At 44.9% G+C, this 17,999-nt stretch overlaps 1 protein-coding gene and 1 long non-coding RNA gene across 5 annotated transcripts in view; one reads left to right on the forward strand and one right to left on the reverse strand.

The window, feature by feature from the left end:
• MYO7B (myosin VIIB) overlaps nt 1–17,999 on the reverse strand; it is a 74,083-nt gene that overhangs the window by 53,167 nt on the left and 2,917 nt on the right. For 3 of the 4 annotated variants that reach the window (XM_027703887.1, XM_027703886.1, XM_027703885.1), the window contains exons 2-18: nt 16,752–16,794; nt 15,384–15,497; nt 14,612–14,764; nt 13,218–13,402; nt 12,275–12,396; nt 11,472–11,614; nt 11,279–11,392; nt 9,461–9,614; nt 8,456–8,532; nt 8,032–8,151; nt 7,682–7,824; nt 6,633–6,843; nt 4,952–5,087; nt 4,571–4,731; nt 1,744–1,881; nt 657–809; nt 14–112 (exon numbers count right to left, since the gene is read on the reverse strand). In XM_027703887.1, the coding sequence (XP_027559688.1) occupies nt 14–112; nt 657–809; nt 1,744–1,881; nt 4,571–4,731; nt 4,952–5,087; nt 6,633–6,843; nt 7,682–7,824; nt 8,032–8,151; nt 8,456–8,532; nt 9,461–9,614; nt 11,279–11,392; nt 11,472–11,614; nt 12,275–12,396; nt 13,218–13,402; nt 14,612–14,764; nt 15,384–15,497; nt 16,752–16,769 (2,241 nt within the window). In that variant the 5' untranslated portion in view covers nt 16,770–16,794. Of the gene's footprint in view, nt 1–13; nt 113–656; nt 810–1,743; nt 1,882–3,506; nt 3,546–4,570; nt 4,732–4,951; nt 5,088–6,632; nt 6,844–7,681; nt 7,825–8,031; nt 8,152–8,455; nt 8,533–9,460; nt 9,615–11,278; nt 11,393–11,471; nt 11,615–12,274; nt 12,397–13,217; nt 13,403–14,611; nt 14,765–15,383; nt 15,498–16,751; nt 17,844–17,999 lie in introns of those variants that run through there. The other variant, XM_027703888.1, reaches the window with a different exon arrangement.
• On the forward strand, nt 2,823–6,538 carry LOC113977615. Its single transcript, XR_003537366.1, has 3 exons — nt 2,823–2,928; nt 3,498–3,613; nt 6,272–6,538. It is a non-coding gene; the product is annotated as an uncharacterized LOC113977615 (long non-coding RNA).

Here is a 17,999-nt window from a genome sequence, read left to right on the forward strand (position 1 = left end):
CCTTTTTACTTACTTTAAGGAAAATCTTGGTCCTTCCAACTTGCCAGCTTTCATCCTTGCCCAGCACTGCCTCGGAGATGCTGATGCAGCTCTGCCGAGCATCGTTCTTCATCTGATGTGCAAAAGCATGATGATGTTAGGGCTTGGTTGTGAAACACAGCAGCTGTGCTATATGTAAGGATCTACTGCCCTGCATTTCAAAGGGCAAAGAACAGAAAGAGATGAGGTCTTACTGACCTCTGGGCTGACAGTATAATGAATGAAAGTGGTTCAACTCAAATGGTCAGGAAAAGGAGGAACACGACTGCATGGCCAAACATTCCAGAGTTCAAGTGTGAGGAGGATGTCAGAGACCTGAGAAGTATGTGATTACAGAAGAGAAACATCTGAAGGCACATCCTGCCTGGGATGTCTGTATGGAGCAGGCCAATGACAGCTGGACCTAAAAGCAGCTGTGCATTTTCAGCTAAGGCCCAAGTGAGTATGTAAGTATTTAGCAGTAATTACTGTGGTGACAGTTCCCATGATGGCAGCTCCTGCAATGACAGCTCTCTCAACTGTGCCAGCAATAATCCAAGAACTTTCTACCATGGAAAAGACTAAACCCTCACAAGGAAAAGTTAAATTAGCCTCAAACCAGGTTTTTGCTTACGCACCTGCTGTCGAAGAGACCATGGCAAGAGAACCCTGTATCTCTCGAAGAACTCCTCAAAGGTGTAGCGAATTGGGAACCCAGCTTTCCTGATTTGAATGGTCTCCATCATCCCCGAATATCGCAGCTGTTTGATACACAGCTCCCGGTCGAACAACTGAAGGGGAAAGCACACGAGGAGGAGACTTAGCTCTGAAAGAAGGGAGACATCCAGCATCCCTCAGAACGTATCTGTTAACCTTCAACCTCAGAGGGCCTGCAAAATGGCTGACTATGCTTTTTTTAATTGCACTGAATTAATTCATTACGGGCATAAACAAGTTACCCCAGAGGGTCCTCAAGTTTGTGTATGTGAGCAGAAGACACAGTCTGTTAACTTCACTCTGGCTTTAGTAACCATTTTCAATTCTAGAACCCCAATTCCAGATGAACAGTGAGTTGTTCATATAATTTGCAGGTGTGAACAACTGCAGTAGCAACTTAGGCCCTTTGGGCATACCCTGCAAAGCATGGCAGGTGTGCTGCTTGTTTCTAACAGGCTCACTAAGCCACATCCAGTACTTCAAAAATATTCACTTGACCGACACCATGCCAAGTTTAAGTGTAAAACTGGATCGAGATCTCCTGAGTTCCAGACAAGTGTCTTAATGACAAACTGATTCCTCTTCTCCCATAGTGTCAGACTAAGCCACATCACCCCTCTCACAAACTCCAACAGCTCTCCTATTCTCTCTCAGGCTATTTCATAGTATGAGCATTGTGGGATCCTAATGGTTTTTTTTCTCCCCTTGCTGAGGGGCTACAAACTCTCTGGTTTTGTCTTTCGCTTTACAGAAAATATAACTATATAACTCTGCTCAGGAATACATGTATGTGCTTTTTTGCCATCCATTACTGTAGGATGTATTTTTTGAGACCTTTTTGTACATTAACAGTTATATCCTCCTACTCTCTTAACTGCAGGAATAGCCTGTACTCCAGCTCTCCTTGGCTGCAGCCAAGCACAGCTATAAAGTGCTACACAGCAACTGACAGCTTTTTCTGATTAAAAACTTTACTGAAGACAAGAGCTCACATTGTTAGAACATTACCAGTGGTTTCTTGTAGTCATTAGGCTTGATGCAGCGGATGAAGTATGGCTGGCACTGCTCCAGGATTTTCATTAGTTTTTCCAGGGATTGCTTGAACTGTCCTCCCAGAGTAGAGAGCCGCTTGGTGGTATCCAAACCCTGGGAAGAGTAAGCACGTGCTGACTGCTACATCATTCACTGCCTGAGGCCAATTAATAAAACTGTATTTTTGTACAGCGTAGCAGTATCACACAAGTCTCAGAAAAAATTATTTACCTACACGGGAATTAAATTGGTCGTTTTCATCTTATTAATTTTGGTTTTATTCTTGCAAAGAAACCCCATTAAGTGCTTTCACCTACTTGGGTACTAAGGTCTAGCAATAAGGTCAGCAATAAGGCTGTGGTAGAAGAAATTCCACCTACAGGAGCCCACATATACGCCTGTCTCTTCCAACCAAGGCTGTGTTTAGTGTAGGGCCCGGGTGCCAAGTGTGATTCCTGGGTGTGTGCCTGAAAGCTTCGTCAGAAACAGCCACTCCCAAAACAGTATTAACCTCCAGGCCAGACATTTTGTGCCATCATAGATAAGAGTGCTAAAGATCCAGAACAGCCTATTTCTTAGGGATTAGGATGACTGATCACCTTGCTAATTAATACTACAGTAAGCAGGGAGAAGGCAAACTTTTACTGGAGTTTAAGGTGAGAGCCACTCCAGACTTCCCCAGCTTCTCTGACAGCACAGTTCCACCTATGCCTTTTTCACACAAATCATCACATTAGGCTCAAGCTTCTGTCTCTCAGTATGGGCACATTAAATTGCAGTGACACCAGTACAGACTCCAAGTAACAGAAGGACTCCAGTGGCCTTTTACATACAGGCATGGAGCTAATTATTGCAGCACAACACAGCTGGTTTGCTTGTTTTGGGAGGGGCTAGTGGCTTGTGGGGTTTTCTTATTTTTTTCCATGTAAATAATTTAAAGTCCAGTGGCTCCTCTCACTTCCATGGTCTTTACAGTACTTCATTCTGCTCTGTTCTTACATCTAAAGTGCCTTTTTGAACACTAAAATTGCCATCCTCTGCTTTAGCTACAGGGCAAGGCTGCCCTCCAGTGATCAAAGACTCATGTCTTTGGAAAACAGCTCCTGGGAATGTCTTGTCACAGCTCTGATGCATCTTAGGACTAGCAAGCATCTGAAGTGGGTTATGCTAACAGCATATACATATTTAAGCTGTGTAAGAGCTAAAAGCAGTTTTCACTCCCAGACCTTAGAGGCCTTTCTGCTGTACCCTCAGTGGCAAGGCCACAAAAGGCTGAAGCCCATGCCCTCGTGATCTCACACATGGAACACTGGTAAAGCTGAATTTGTTGTTGGCTTTTGACTTAATGGTGACTTTTCTGCCCTGGTGTGTCAGGAGAGGAACTGTGGGACCTCAGCACAAAAAAGTGTTTTCTAGCCCTTAGTTCATTATTCTTTTCTGTAGCCTGTTTCTTAAGCTTCCCAATGGTAGCCCCACCTATTTGAAAATTAATAGGGGTATTTCAGCTAATTTCTATGCATTTTGGAATGGGTTGCCCCCATTTAGTATCTCCTTTCTTGACATGCTGCTGTGCTTTTTTTCAATCACACAGCCTTATTTATAGGAACAAAAACCATTAGAGCAATGTAGATAGACCTGATATTTAATCTGAAGGTATTAATAGCATTTAAGAGATGCTAAACCAGTTCTCTGTTGTTGCTTGTACCACTTCTGATGTTCTTTGCCCCCAGGATGTTTACCTGTCCATGGCCAGGTGTTCTGGACAGCAGAAAGCCACACTGGGACAAAGACAGAGGAAGAAAGAACAGGATCAGAAAACAATGCCAGGAGAATAGACAGATGAGAGGTAAGGTAGCAAGCTGTTCTGTATCCTGACAGAAAAACTCAATGATGTAAACAGTAAAAGCAAAAGAACCTTTACACACTGATGACACTACATTGTTAAATGCTCAGAAATCACAGTTTGTGAAAGTTGGAGCAGCACAAAGAACCTGAACTCTGCCCCAACGCTGTTTCCAGTCCACTACACTTTACACCCTCATTTTCACTAAGCACAGACAAGGCTCCCTCCACTACCAGGCACAGATGGGCCTGTAACAATGAGCCATCATGAACTTTGTCATAAAGCCTCTGGGCAAGAAGGGAGAGCTAAAATTGCAGCAGTATGCAGGGCAGTGAGACTGTCTCTACAGGTGTCACTGGGAGAAGGAGACAGAGTATCTTTCTGTGACAGCACAGCTCTTTGCTCTGTTGTGCTACCTGTCAGCCCTCTACAAGAATGGGAAGGCCAGAACCCACTGCCCAGTGAGACCCTTTGGTGTTCTGGTCCCAGCAGGCTGGCTGCCTGTGCAGCATGGCAGCAGTTTCCCTGCTGTGCTGGCTTTGCTGAGGGGTCTCTGGTTGGTGCCTTGTCCATTCCAATGAACGTTTTGAACCCCCCCATAATTTACACCCCTCCGAGCAATGTGGATGCTGGATGGGTGCCCAGGCAGGTGCAGACCAAACCCATCCAGCTGATGCCAGCCTGTGGGGGAGGTACCATGACTCAGGGATGTGGGGCAGGCTGCAGGCTTGGCTGCACAGATGTCCAGGGGTGCAGACCTGGGCGACAGGGCTGACAGTGCACTTGTTTACAGCACAAACACCAGACCCTGACGTTCCTGCAGCTTCCTTTGCAGAAACAAGTTGAATGAAAGGGACAGGAATTTGCAGAGACAGTGGGGAAAAAAAAAAGAGAGGAGGTCAAGAACAGCTAGAGGAAGGGAAATGAGTTGTTTTTATAAGCCAGTGCCAGTAAGCCAACCTTGTAGATCTGGTCAGCTCCAAGATGCCGGATGGTCCCACGTCCCAGAGTCGGTGGGGTCACTTCCACCTGGAAAATCTCTCTCAGGAATTTGTTTTTGGAGGAATGGACCACTTGCATTACATTAGCACTCAGTGTGTCACGATTTTTCTCCAGGAAATCTATAGGATGGAAACAAAATTATCACATCTGCAGCCTGCTGGCTCTAGCACCACTCTGTCTGCCTAAAATCCAACTCATTTACAGTAACTTGCAGATTGGTTTAGAGTAATTCTCCTGGCCTCCTGATCAGCTTCAGATCAACACTACCCTGAACAGCCACATACCCAGGGCACGTCCTACCTTCTCTTCACCCTCTGTGTCCAGCAGAGAAAGACTCACCTTTTGACTCATAAAACACAACCCCAGCAAAGTGGTTGATGCCAAACTTGGTGTCATGAACACTCTTAGGTGGGATATAGACTTTACTTTTGCCATGGAGGGAATTGATTTTAACAAGCATGGTGGCATCTGTGCCCTAGAAACAAATACAGGCAAAACCAGACAGTTATCAGATTGTCCCCAGCACTGGCCTGTGCTCAGCAAACAAAGTGGTGATCAGAGATAGCAAAAGCTCGAATTCTGCCCTTATTTGTGTAGCAGACCTGGAGGAAGGCAGTGCCAAAAGTATCTTCCCTTTTACACAGACCTCTCTCTCAAGCACCATGACAGAACACACCATCAGAGCCTAAGGCCTGGTGTTCTAGGGCTGTACACAAGCCCCCAGAACATTACTAACATCACCAGGTGCACTGAGAATTCCTCAGATCTTTGGACCTCACAAGCAGAGCCCCCCCCAGATGTTCTCACACCATCCTATCCAGGAGGCTCTAAGGGGTGCCTGCTCCTTCTCCTGGGCAGGCACAGTTCTGTCACTCTACAGCTGGTGCAAGGCTCAGAGATCTCTGTAAGATTCCCCTAGCAGATACCAGTCAGCATGCCCAGATCCTGAGTTCCAGAGGCAAGGCTGTCAGCTGGGTGCTTCTCTTCAAGGGATACCACCACAATCTCATCCCCCCATGGTGCATGTGAGGCACTCACACTGTGCACTGTGTGCCCTGGCCCTTCTAGGGGCAGTGAGGGCTGTGCTCTCAGAATTCATGTGCTCTGAGAGTCATAGAAGAGGTGCCTTCTGGTCCTGACTGCGGGACCACCCTCTTCTTAGGGAAGAAAGGGGAAAGCTGTGTGCCTGTATGTGATCCTCTCAAACTGTTACCCAAAGGACACAGATGAGCTGAGGCAGGGGCTGGACAACCCCACTGCCATCTGATTCCTGCACTAGCAACCCTGCTTAGCCTCACTGTGCTCTGGAGGCTGAAAATTCCTTGCAGGGATGTCTGAGATCAGATGCTACTTTCATCTCTGCTCTTCTGTTTGAGATGCCTGGTCTTTGCAGAATAACATTTCACAGAATCACAGAATTGTGGTAGACAATAGCCACAGACTCTCACTCATCCACTAAGCAGGTCACCTTGTCATACAAGGAGATCAGGTTAGTCAAACAGGACCCATGCTGACTGGGCCTGATCACCTTGTTGTTCTGTATGTGCTCTGTGATGGTGCTCAAAATGATCTATTCATGACCTTCCCCAGCACCAAGGTCAGGCTGACAGGCCCGTAGTTCCCCTTCAGTTCCTCACAGTGGTGACATTCCTCAATTAGGTTTGTCAATCAGGAGAAGAAAGAGCAAGCTGCAGCCCAGACCAAGAGCAGAACAATACTCAAACAACAAACAATTTCAAAGATTTCCTAAGAAGCCCTTGTAAAATGACCTGGACTCCTTCCTTCTTTGTCTGGAACAGCTGAAAGAGTTTCAACAGCGAGGTACCAGGAAGAGCAAATTCCAACAGAGAGTGAAGCAGTTGTATAGTGAGCTAATTTAAAAGAAACAATCTATGGGGAGAACACATTGCCTCTCCCAACGTGTCCAAAAGCCACCTTTGCACTTTTGTACGTGTAAAACCAAGTGCTACCTGTGAGCTGTGTGCAAAGCCAGGTATTACGAGTGAAACCAGAAATTTACCTTTGGGAACCTGCTCTCTTCATCAATGAGGGAGATGATGTTCATGGGCTTGAGTGCAATGACTTCCAGAGCCTGGCGGTTGTCAGTGAAGTCGATGTTGTTCCAGGCAATGTGCTCTGCACGATATTCCTCCTGCTCCAGCTTGAAGACGTGGTGCACAAAGAACTGCTGAAGGTGCTCATTTGCAATGTTAATGCAGAGCTGCTCAAAGCTGAGGAAGGACAAGAGGAGAGCCCATGGTCATCCTTGGCCAGTGCTGCACTGCTCCCTGTTATTTGTTTATTCTCTGTATTAAATACATATCCAGAGATACTACTGCTGGATTCCACAGCACTGGTGACACCATCACTGCATGTTGCCAATCTTAGCAATATATGAGAGGCATTTTCTGCCGTGGTAAAGATCAGCAGCAATGAGCCAACTGGTGATTGAGTGTTGCTGAGTAGGCAAGGAAAGATCTCTTACGTGTTTCAAGAAACTCCAGAGATAAAGGGGAACGTATAACTGTGAAAACCACCAGTGGAAAAGGCAGCAGTGGTACAATGATATACTGACCAGGGACTTTGCTGTCCTGTCCTTAAGAGTGGAGAAATGAAGCAGCCGAAAAAAAAAAGGATGGGAGAACATTGAGGAAGATGTAAGCATGAGCTGAAATGGTCTCCTTTGTACTATATGCCAAATATATCCCAAGAGACTTTGTAAAATGCTATGGAACAGGAAAGTTTGGTACAGAGACACAGGGACATACTACATCCTCACATAGTGGCTGTTTGCTCATAGCAGCCACCTCCTCTGAGAAAATTCCTGAGGTTTTGGAATAGATGTGTAATGGATGCACTAAAATGAAGGCGGGGGAGGAGGCAGAAATATGACCAAGACTGAAAAAAAATGGAATCTGTGCATGATCATAATTGGGAAAATCCAGTAATGGAAATGTCACTGCTTTTCTGAGAATCAGGATGATGATGAAAAAGCATGTGTCTGTCTGTTTTTTTCATTCTTTCCCTTTACATCAGCTGCTTTTCAGCTTCTCATCTAGAGTCTCCTACCTGTTGTTGCTGAAGTTTTCAAACCCAAAAATGTCCAGCAGCCCAATGGACTGACGTCTGTCCTTATGCTTCTCAGAAGCTGGGTTGAAAATGGCTGAGTTGATCTTGTTCACTATCCACAGGAAAATCCGCCCATATATCCCCTGAGGAAAAAAATGCAAGAGGAATTAGAGCCCATCATTAGAGTCTTTGGACATAGCTTATTATTGTGCTGCTGTGAAACTGTGCCCGAGAACCACAAGGGCCTGGGGCCCTCTGGGTGAATGTCACATCAGACTCCTCAGCCAGGAAGACAGACAGCTCTGAAAGCATCCTCAGTCTTCAAACATGGAAGCTCTAAGCACCAGTACCTTCACAAAGGCATCCCTGCCGTCGGCAGCTTGAGCCACGTTCAGAGGCCTGGACACACTTTCTCCTCGGACAATGATGGAGAGGTTTGTGAGGCTGTTCTGGAGTTCACTGGAGTCCACCTGGAGGAACAGTCATGGCAACCTGGTCATTCCAGGTGAATAAAGGAGATCCAGCAAAGTGTGTATCAGGAAGAGGGCTGTGACAAACTGCATGTCTAGCAGCATTCACTGGCAATTTGCTGTCCCAGTTAAATATCTCCCCGCCCAGAGAGACATCTGCAGCAGCATGGCTGGAGTCTCAGCAGGAAGAAGGGGATGTGCCTGTTGGATGTGCATCCCTGCATAAACACTCCAGAGACATGTCAGTGTGCCCAGGGAACAAGGGTGAAGGAGGAACTAGCAGGAGAAGATGGGAGTGCCTCACCTCGAGCAGCTTGGTGGCGATGGAGAAGTGTGGTGAGTCCATCACATCGGAGCAGTCCAGGTTGTCGTACACGGCCGCTGCAAAGAGGAGACAGCTGGTCTGGGGGGGAACCATTTCTGCTACATTAGCGGCCTGTGCTGTTAATGCAGTTGCATTTCTGTGATCCCATAGCTCTGGGAATGTGGCAAGGCACTCAGTTCTCTTTTGAAACTAAGGATTTCACCCAGGGATCCTGGGATCGACAGGGCTCTCACAACTCCAGAACATCAGGCTAAAAACAGCAGCCAAACTGACAAGGTTATTAATTTAAAATAGTAGCTACTGAGGATCTGGGGAAGTGATATTTGACTCCAGAAAATGTGTTTCTGAAAATATTTTTTTGTCCGTCTATCTGCTGGTAGGAAATTTGGACAGCAAAGGGGAACAAAGGAAATCCCTAATTTTAGCAGCCAGCATTAGTCCAAAGAATCCAAATGGGATGAGTGCATCAGGCCCTCTGTATCACAAAGTGAGGAGCTCTTTTCTAAAATGTGAGAGCTTCTGGCATCCCACTGGTGGGTGTCACACTGTGCCTGTCCATACCAAAAGTGCACCTATGCAGGTGAGTGTTCACCAGACTTAGGCAGGAGGATGACTGCTGTTATCTCCACAGCAAACACCACTCAGCTGCTCTTATGTCCTCTGGCTTGTCTAGCACAACAATCAGCAAATGTAACACGGCATTATACTTTCTGTTGTTTCAGTTTGTGTGATAAGGGCCTATTTACAACCATGGAAACCTGATGGCATGACAAAATAACAACAAGATGTTGCTTTTCAAAACACTAGGCAGTGGAGTCACAAATCAGAATTTTATGGTGCTTATCTGCCTGTCCTTCCAACTCTGTTGACCTGTTAATGCACGGCAGAGCAGCACAACCTAATCTGTACAGATGGAAGCACCAAATGGAAGTACCTTTACCATGGAGCCTGAGGAAAAGCAAGCACAGACAGTGCTGAGTTTACCTTGGAACTCTACGTTCCCCAGGTGCAGGATGGCAGCCAGCAGCTTGCTGATGTCCCAGTGCTCAGAATCTGAGAACATGAGGATCTTCATGGCCGAGCGGATGTGGGCATAATCCTTGGCGTCATTCCGGCTGTCGCAGGACATGCAGTTGCCCTGCAAGGCACCACACCCACAGGTGAGGAAAATCCTCCTGGTACCCATACAAGGAAGAAGGGACCTGCAGGCTGACAAACCTTGGTACACAGTGTGGATATCCTGTGAGTCACTTGCCACAAGACGCAAGGTAAAAACCTATTTAGATATTCTATATCCTCTTCCCATGGCTGTTTCTTCCTTCATCTTTACTCTAAAGAACCCATTAGCAGAGGGCTCAGTAATGTACTTCTCTAGGGCTAAACAGAATTTTGGGGAAACCAAATGGACAAGTTGAAGGGAAGGCTGCTCTGGAGCACAGAAGGACAGGAAGCTTTGACAAGGTTACCCACATTTACCAGGCCATGCCAGCTTCTTTGGTTTCCTCCCTCTGTCTTGTCAATGGACAATTAAGAGCCCTTATCCCAAATCAAAGCAAGTAGGATTGGATCAGTACTAGAAGGCAAATCTCAAAATAAAAATATTAGGTTCTAGTGGAAGGCAAATGGAAGCATGCAAGGCAGCATCAGAAGAACCTTCATCAGAGCCTGGTCCCAGGATGCTCCTGATAGAAACTATTTTCAGCCCCAATGGAGATGGGGAAATAAATGCCTTTTTTATCCTTGCTATTTCTGACAATATAGTGTGATGATTACAAAAGTGAAATATTCCTAGACATTTCAATCTACAGCATCTAGACATGCCAGCTTGTGCCAACAGCTGACCTTAACAAAACCATGGATATATTCTCCCTTAGTCCAGTCCTCCTATCCCTGTATCATACTGCCCTACTGCTGACCCAGGGGCCTTTTTTATGGAATGAACAATGGGTGAATTGCACTAATTGTACTCGTCAGCTTTTGCTGCAAGATCACTGCTATTTTTAAAACATTACATTTGAAAAAATCTCCAGCAACTTAAATGGTTTTTCTTTTGAGACTTCAGAAAGGGATTATAGACTTGATTTGATTTCCTCTGAAACTAGATGTTTAGCTCCCACTAACTTCAGCAGAGGCAGGACTAAGCCCCATTTTTTCCACAGCTGTAGAACAGCACAAATCAAACCAGCTGACATGTTTAATATGAGGTATCTACACAGGCTAAAGAACAGAGTTTTCATTATGGCTTTCATGTCCCAAACCAAACAACTAGCTATTTTCAAAAATCTCACCTATGAACATTCCACTGCTACCACAATGGCCTCATAAACCCAGACAGGGACATTAACATCACTCATGGGAGGTTATATTGAATGCCAGCTGCCTGCATTGTGTATATAAGATTTATTCGATATAAGGACCAGGATTCTGCTTATTCATTTTCCTCTAAGGTACACATATGTGATTGCTGTTCTCCCTGGAATGAGATCCCTTGCATTCCTCTGAAATCTGAGTGCCTGGGAAAGTGGGGCATGTTTTCCACCTGCTTTAAGATGTCCTTTATGTTTCTTAAGTCTGACTTTGATAGAAAGCTTTGACTTGCCTCAAGCTGCTTCCCACTGGTGAACAATACAATAAGTCTCTGAAACTGAGGCTCATGGCACTTTTGGTTATTGCTTCTGGTATTCTAAGGAAAGGACTGTTCATATTTGGTAATTACCACCTGCAGCTCCTACTGATTGTAATTGCTCACTGGGAGAAGCAAATGGCAGAGGGATAAACAAAGAAGAAAGCAGAGGCTATTACCATAGTGAGATATGTGTACTCTGAAGCAGTGCCCAGATTCAGCATCTTCTTCTGCTCTGTATTCATCCCCATTAGCATGCAGTAGAAGATGTGATAGTTCCTCTCCTCTGGAGCCTAAAGAAAACCAAAATAGGCCAATGGATAAGCTTGTAACACAGGGGCGGGCAGAATATACACCTGCCAGTGCCCTCACCTGCCGGCAAACCCGGGACTTCTCCAGAAGGAACTGTTCTATCCGGGCTCCTTCTATCACACCATTTTTGTTGAAGTGAATATCAATGTATTTCCCAAAGCGGCTTGAATTGTCATTTCGAATTGTCTTGGCATTTCCAAAAGCTGATGGGCAAGGGACAGAGAAAGTGTCTAGATTATTACAGTTAATGAACATCGTCTATTTTTTATGCCCTTCTGTTTTACTGCCAGTATTTTACACGTTGTGTTCCAAAAGACAGTGCTGGCAAGCACTGGAGAATGTCTGGTCTCAGGCTGCCTCCTGAAGAGAGAGGCAGGCATACTGTGCATCCAGATAATTAGGTCCTAAAAGACATATTCCAATTATACAAACGTGGTCTGTATCTGGCCAGACAAGAGAGTCTGAACACCTCCAGAAGGATTTACTGGGCGCACATTTGATTCCTGTACAGAGAAAGATGAGTGTCTCAGGGAGCTGCCCTACAGATACATCCATGTCACCTTGCCACTGTCTAAGGTGAATGCTACACCAGGGGGCTTTGCCTTGGGCTCTGCATTCCCAAGGACTCTTGTGGTCCCAGCAGTTCAGGGTTACACTGTAGTGGCACCTCCTCCCACTGCGTGGAAGCTGCTGTGGGCTTCATGGAGACATGGCAGGAAAGTATAGAGAACATCCACTGTGCATCACCACTGTTTTCAGGGGGTTTAGCAGTTATGCAGATACAATAGTTCAAAGATCTGTTTCTGATTTTTTTTATCCTGAGATAAATGTGGTAAATCTGGCATGTTTGCTAAATAACCCACCTTCCAGAATGGGGTTGGCCTCTAGGATTTGCTGCTCTATCCAGGAATGCTGGCCACTGACAGCTGCCAAAAACTGCAGTATTAGCTTTGTGCTTTCAGTTTTCCCAGCTCCAGATTCTCCACTGCAATAAGAAACAAGATCATTACAGGTTTCTTTTCTTTTTTTGGATAGGGTGGCAAAATGGCAGACCAAGTGGAAAAAAAAGTAACCCACTTAAATTTACCCTGTGAATGGCAGATCAGACTTTCTTTCATAGAGGGCTAGAAAATTCTAGTCTTTCACCATCTTATCTGCTCAAATTTAAGTTGTTTTTTAGACTTAGGCTGAGGACTAAATTCTCCCACTAATTAAAACCAAGTAAATCCATGGAAGACATTCTGTACCTGTGCAAATTAAATGACCACTTGCTTTTCTTCTTTATTGCATTACTAGATTGTCAATGCTAGTCTTAGCACAACAACTGAGTTGCCTCAGCTATAATCAGATATTACTGAAATGAGACTATCTGGTTCTTCACATTGATGGCAAACAGAAAATGGATTGTTTATAGGATGAAAGCAAACTTCCCTCCATCTTCAGGTTAGCAGAGGTTATTTCTCTCCAGGAAATGTCTATTCTCAGAAACCACATGTAACATAAATATCATGCCTCCAAGGTAAAAGATAGCCCTACATCACATAGGGTCATAGTTTATGTTTCCATATGTAGTGACCGTGTGCAGAATGTTCAGCCACATTCAAAGATTCTGGGGGAAAACAGTGGACTTCAGAGATCCCTTTTGCAGCCTAAACTGAAAATAAAGAAGCAAGGGAGAAATATTCCCTTCCTGTTGTCTATAGTCCTATCTGTGCCCTTTCATCTGGAAAGTCTGCTGTCTCCACAAAGGTTCCCCAAAACCATGCCAGACTTGGTTTCTGCCATTTGTCCTCTCAGTCCAGTCACCTGATCACACAGCACTGGTCTCTCCTGTTCCTCTTCATATTGAAGTAACAGTTGTCTGCAATGGCAAAGACATGAGGTGGTAGCTCTCCAATCCTCCTGTTACAGTACAGTCTGATCTGATCCACTGTGTAGAGGGGCAGCAGCTGGTATGGATTCACTGCTACCAGGATCGATCCTGTGTAAGTCTGCAAAACAGTTGTGAGTGTTACTGCTGGCAGCAAACCTGCAAACAAGAATATAACAAAGCCACTTGCTGTATAAATCTAAACAGAGGCAGGAGGGAAGCCTGGGAGATCATAGCAACACCAGGTGAAGCTGAGAGCCCAGTTCCTCACTGGGTGCTGCTGTTAAACATCCCAGGATATGGAGGGTTTTGCCCAAGGAAGAATGCCAGGTGTAATCTCCTTGACAAACCACAGCTTGGGGCTCTGTCTCAAGCTGAAGTGTGTGAAGTCCAATTTGACCTGGCATTTTTGTGTTATCATAAGCTGTTTGGCAAAGTTTTGTTAAGCTGCTTTTGTATTCTAGTGTAGATGTAGCTGAACTCTGCTAGTGGGCAAAGTTATATTTTTGCTATATATACACGGATTTAGTGACATTTGTAAACAGCACCACTGTTGAAACAAAGGATGCTGTTGAAGGCTGTGGAGATGCAAGGCAATATTATTGTTCAAGAACTACATAAGACAACTGCAGACTGCTAGAGTCTAATACAACAGGTCTATACATACACCTTGGTAGGTATAACTGCAGCATCTATAAAATCAGTCCTTGTTTACTCTAAGCATCACCACACCTATCTTGTAAGAGGCAGCTTCTCTCCTGTAGTGCATATAACATGGGAGGCAAAGCATGGAAAAACCTGAATATTAATTATCATATTACAAATTGGAAACTAAGAAGCAAAGAAAATAAAAATGCCAAATTGCTCAGTCACAGATAAAACCTGTAACGGGTAAAATATCCAGATTTGTTCTTATCTATTTTATTAATCAAAATCAAGTAAATGTTGGCTTGGACTGGAGGACAGTCATGCCACTGTGTACTAGTTGGACTGATCCTGCAGGTAAGAGCAGCACTAAGCTGTAACACAGGCTGGATTTAGCTCACTGTCAGTGACTGGTGGAAATGATCGCTCGAGGAGAAAGTCAGCAGGGCCACTACCTGTGCACAGAGTTGTGACTGCAGAGTCTGCTCTTAGCTCTCTTCCTCACAGCCAAAGAACTCAAATGAAAGAAGAGAAAAACTATGTTGTGTCTCCCTGGCACCCTTGATCAGCAAAGGACTCAGAGGGCCGCATGTGTGAAAGGCTCTCAGGCTGCTCAGGTCACCCACTGAGTGTGACACAGAGGTCATTCCTCAGAGTGACCTGGCCTGGTGACCGTGGCACTCACATAGATTTTGTGCTCCTGGTGTCGGATGAAGAGGTTGTGCACCATGCCAGCTTCATGGAGATCCCCCAGGCGGATCATGTCCTCCACCCCCTGGACAGAGGAGGGGTGCATCAGCCGCACCATGTGCATGTTCCGAGCCGTGATCCAGTGTTCCTGGAAAAGCCAAGGCACTGCCTTTAATGTGTGCTGCTGCAGCTCAGAGGCAAGCACAGGAGAGCTCTGCCTTAGACCACAGTGCAATCCATGCTCAAAACAAGCATGGTTTAACAAAAAGGTGTCTGACCTACAGGAATTAACTGGTCTGCTGCTCCCCAGGACTGGGTGATTTAAAACACTAAATGAAGCCATTCAGGTGGGTTCTGAACATCACCAAATTTAACACTGTTCAGAGTGCAGCTCTGTCAGGTCATCACAGCTACAACACTGTATGTGGTAGGGATTAACTGATTTCAGTGGGATCATGTTTTCACCTAAAGCTTCACCAAATTTAGGGATTGGAGCCTGTCCATTTCCTTTTCTTAACTATATAGATATAACCTCTATTTCAAGAAGCTCTGAATCTTCATAGTGCTTAGAGCTGGGAATGCCAGGGCATCATCTTATGCTTGCCTTATTTTTATATTCTTTCTTTCATTATATCCTACCAAACATTATCAAAGTCAGACCACCTGGATAGATGGAGCTTTGGTCTGACCCAAAAGGGCCCTTCTTTTGTATTTTATACTTTTAAATCTTATGTTCATCTTTTACAGAAGGTTATGGCATGGCCCACCTTGCCTTCATCGTCCTCCAGCAAGATCCGTCCTGAGTCAGATTCCTTCACAACTGCCCCGATGGGGACATTAAATTCACTGTTTGGTTGAGTGTCCAGCCACACATGATCACCCTGGGAAGAAAAAAATCTACTGTCAAGTCCAGTGACATACTTGATGCCATGTAGCTCACAGGCAAACACTTCTTGGTCTTCCTTTTTTAGCGCTTTGATTTCTTTAGCAGTGTTTAACTAGTTAAGTTCTTACTGCTTGCAGGCAGTACATTCACAGACCTCTGAGTTCTACTCCCAGCTCCACACCTGACCTAGAACATGACTTTGGACAAGTCATCAAACCCAGCTCTCTCACAGCAGGAAATGAGGCAACACCTTTTTCAAAGACAGCAATTGTGCAGCTCCACTACCTCCACCAGGCTGGTGGAGTGCCTTGGCAGCCTCACAATTAGGTGTGGTATTCTTTCAGAAGAGATTCCCGAGAACATAAACTTTACCAGGAAAAAGAAAAACAAACAAAAACCCAAATGTCTGCAAATGTAGGGGACTCTGCTGTGAGAACTTTTAGATACATATTCTTCCTGCTATAGCTGAAATGGAGGGCATCCATGATCTCTCTTAAGGAAAAAAACCCACCAACATTCTCTAACCAGCCCAGCTCCTCTCTTCACATCTGTAGAGGCTTGGCAACATTCTGCCACTCTGCAGAGCAAGCAAGAACTGCTCTGCTGTCACTGGAGGAAGGGGTGACCAACAGCTGCCCTTTCCTAGAAATTAGCAGCATCTTGATGTCACCTGCACTAGCATCCTGCTCTAGGCCTTCAGGAACACCTTCTCTTGCTCCAGGCACTAATACAGATTCAAACAGAAAGATGGAATAAAAACTGAACAAAGCTGTGGATCAGATCTTCAATGGGCTTTCCAGCTGTCCTCACATACAACTTCTGTTACATACTGCAGCATTTATTGCCATGGTTCCAATGTTTTAATGAAAAAAATACTTATTTTTCCTCTCAAAATACTTTGTGGGTTTACATTTAAAACCAAACAACCAGTGTAAAGCATCTATAAACACTGCACCAGGTTATGAAGAATGTAACAGACTAACAGCTCTCATTTGTGCTGAATAAAACTCCAGAAGTAATTTGTGTGGTTTCAGTGCCACACCTTGTGACAGAGGTCACCTGCTTAATCACAGCATGTCCAGGTTTGTCAAGACACCTCTGCTCCCCTAGCCTAGGCTGAAATTATTTCATACCTTGTTGATTATGGATTATTGCTACTTTCTTTTTGATTGAACCGTGATGTTGAGGTAATTTCCTCCTCTTTGGGTCTCAGGCTAATCAGTCAATCACAGCGAAGAGTAGGACTTACCTTTCTGAAAACCACCATTATGTTTCAGATCACTGTATGCAACCTGCAGTGCCAAGAACACAACGTTAGGCCAGAAAAGGGCTTTGACCAGAACAGACAAAGGGGTTTCCTTGTAAAAAATAACAGCAAAATGCCTTAAAATAATTTTGTTAAGCAGAAAAGATTGTAATAACCTACACCCTGTGTAGAAACAACGACACCACCTACCCAAAGCAAAGAACCTGCAGCACTGGGATGGTGGTCTGTGTTCTACCACATAACCCTGGACATGCTCTCAGCCCTGAAGATTTCACTGTGCACATTTTCATACTAAATGATTCCCTCAATCAAATGCTTCTCTCAATCAAATGCCAGGCACAATTATTGTCTGAAGTGTTAGTGAGTTGGCTCACTAATGAAAAGACCCCACAGTGCAATGTAATTCGATGCAGAATGGAGTTCCCTTTGGCTGAGTTCCCTCAGACCCTCCAGCTTGAACCTACCACCATACAGAAACTGAGGTTTAGAGTTCATCTGCCTCAGCTGGAATGGAAGGGGTTGCAATCAAGGCACGAACAGCAAAACAAGGAACTGCAGGGAACCAGAATAAAATTAAGAACTCACTATCAAGAACATAACAGTGAAAATATCCATGGCTAGAAATCTACAGCAGTGCTTTAATTAAGGGATGATGCTGTCCAGGCTGTGATCCTTGGAATAACCAAGGAATCAAAGTCTTCAGAAGCAGCTTTCTGTCCCATAGACAGAGCTGGATCTGGAGAGCGATTCCAGGGCTAGGTGGGATTTGCCAGCTCCCACTCTTGTTACAGTGGGAAGGCTGCTGTGTATCTTCTACTGTGTGTGAGAAATCACAGCTAAGTTCCCTTTAAATGTTTCTAGAGTTCCAAACAGGGATTTTTCCCTTTTCCCTCTTCCTACTGGCAGGAGTGATCCCTGTGCAAATAATCTGTGATTCAGTAGCTGCTGTGAGCAGCAGACTTCAGTTATCAGCCTGTCTCTACAGCCCCATATTCACAAACTTCTCACAGCTGTGGGATCCATTCTGCTCCCTCCATTCCTCTAAAGGATCTCCCCTCTATCCATTGTTACAGCCCAACCTGAGAAAAGGTTGAGCTCAGAGTTAATAATAAGAAAAAAACGCTTGCAATGAGCAAAATGGTCCAAAAATTCAGCCTATTTTTACTTTCTTTTGATCCATTACCAGTGATAACATTATTATTACAGCATTTTATCTCAACACGTTTTACA

This window comes from Neopelma chrysocephalum, unplaced genomic scaffold (genome assembly GCF_003984885.1).
Source record: "Neopelma chrysocephalum unplaced genomic scaffold, ASM398488v2 Primary Assembly neopelma1_252, whole genome shotgun sequence".
NCBI lineage: Eukaryota > Metazoa > Chordata > Aves > Passeriformes > Pipridae > Neopelma > Neopelma chrysocephalum.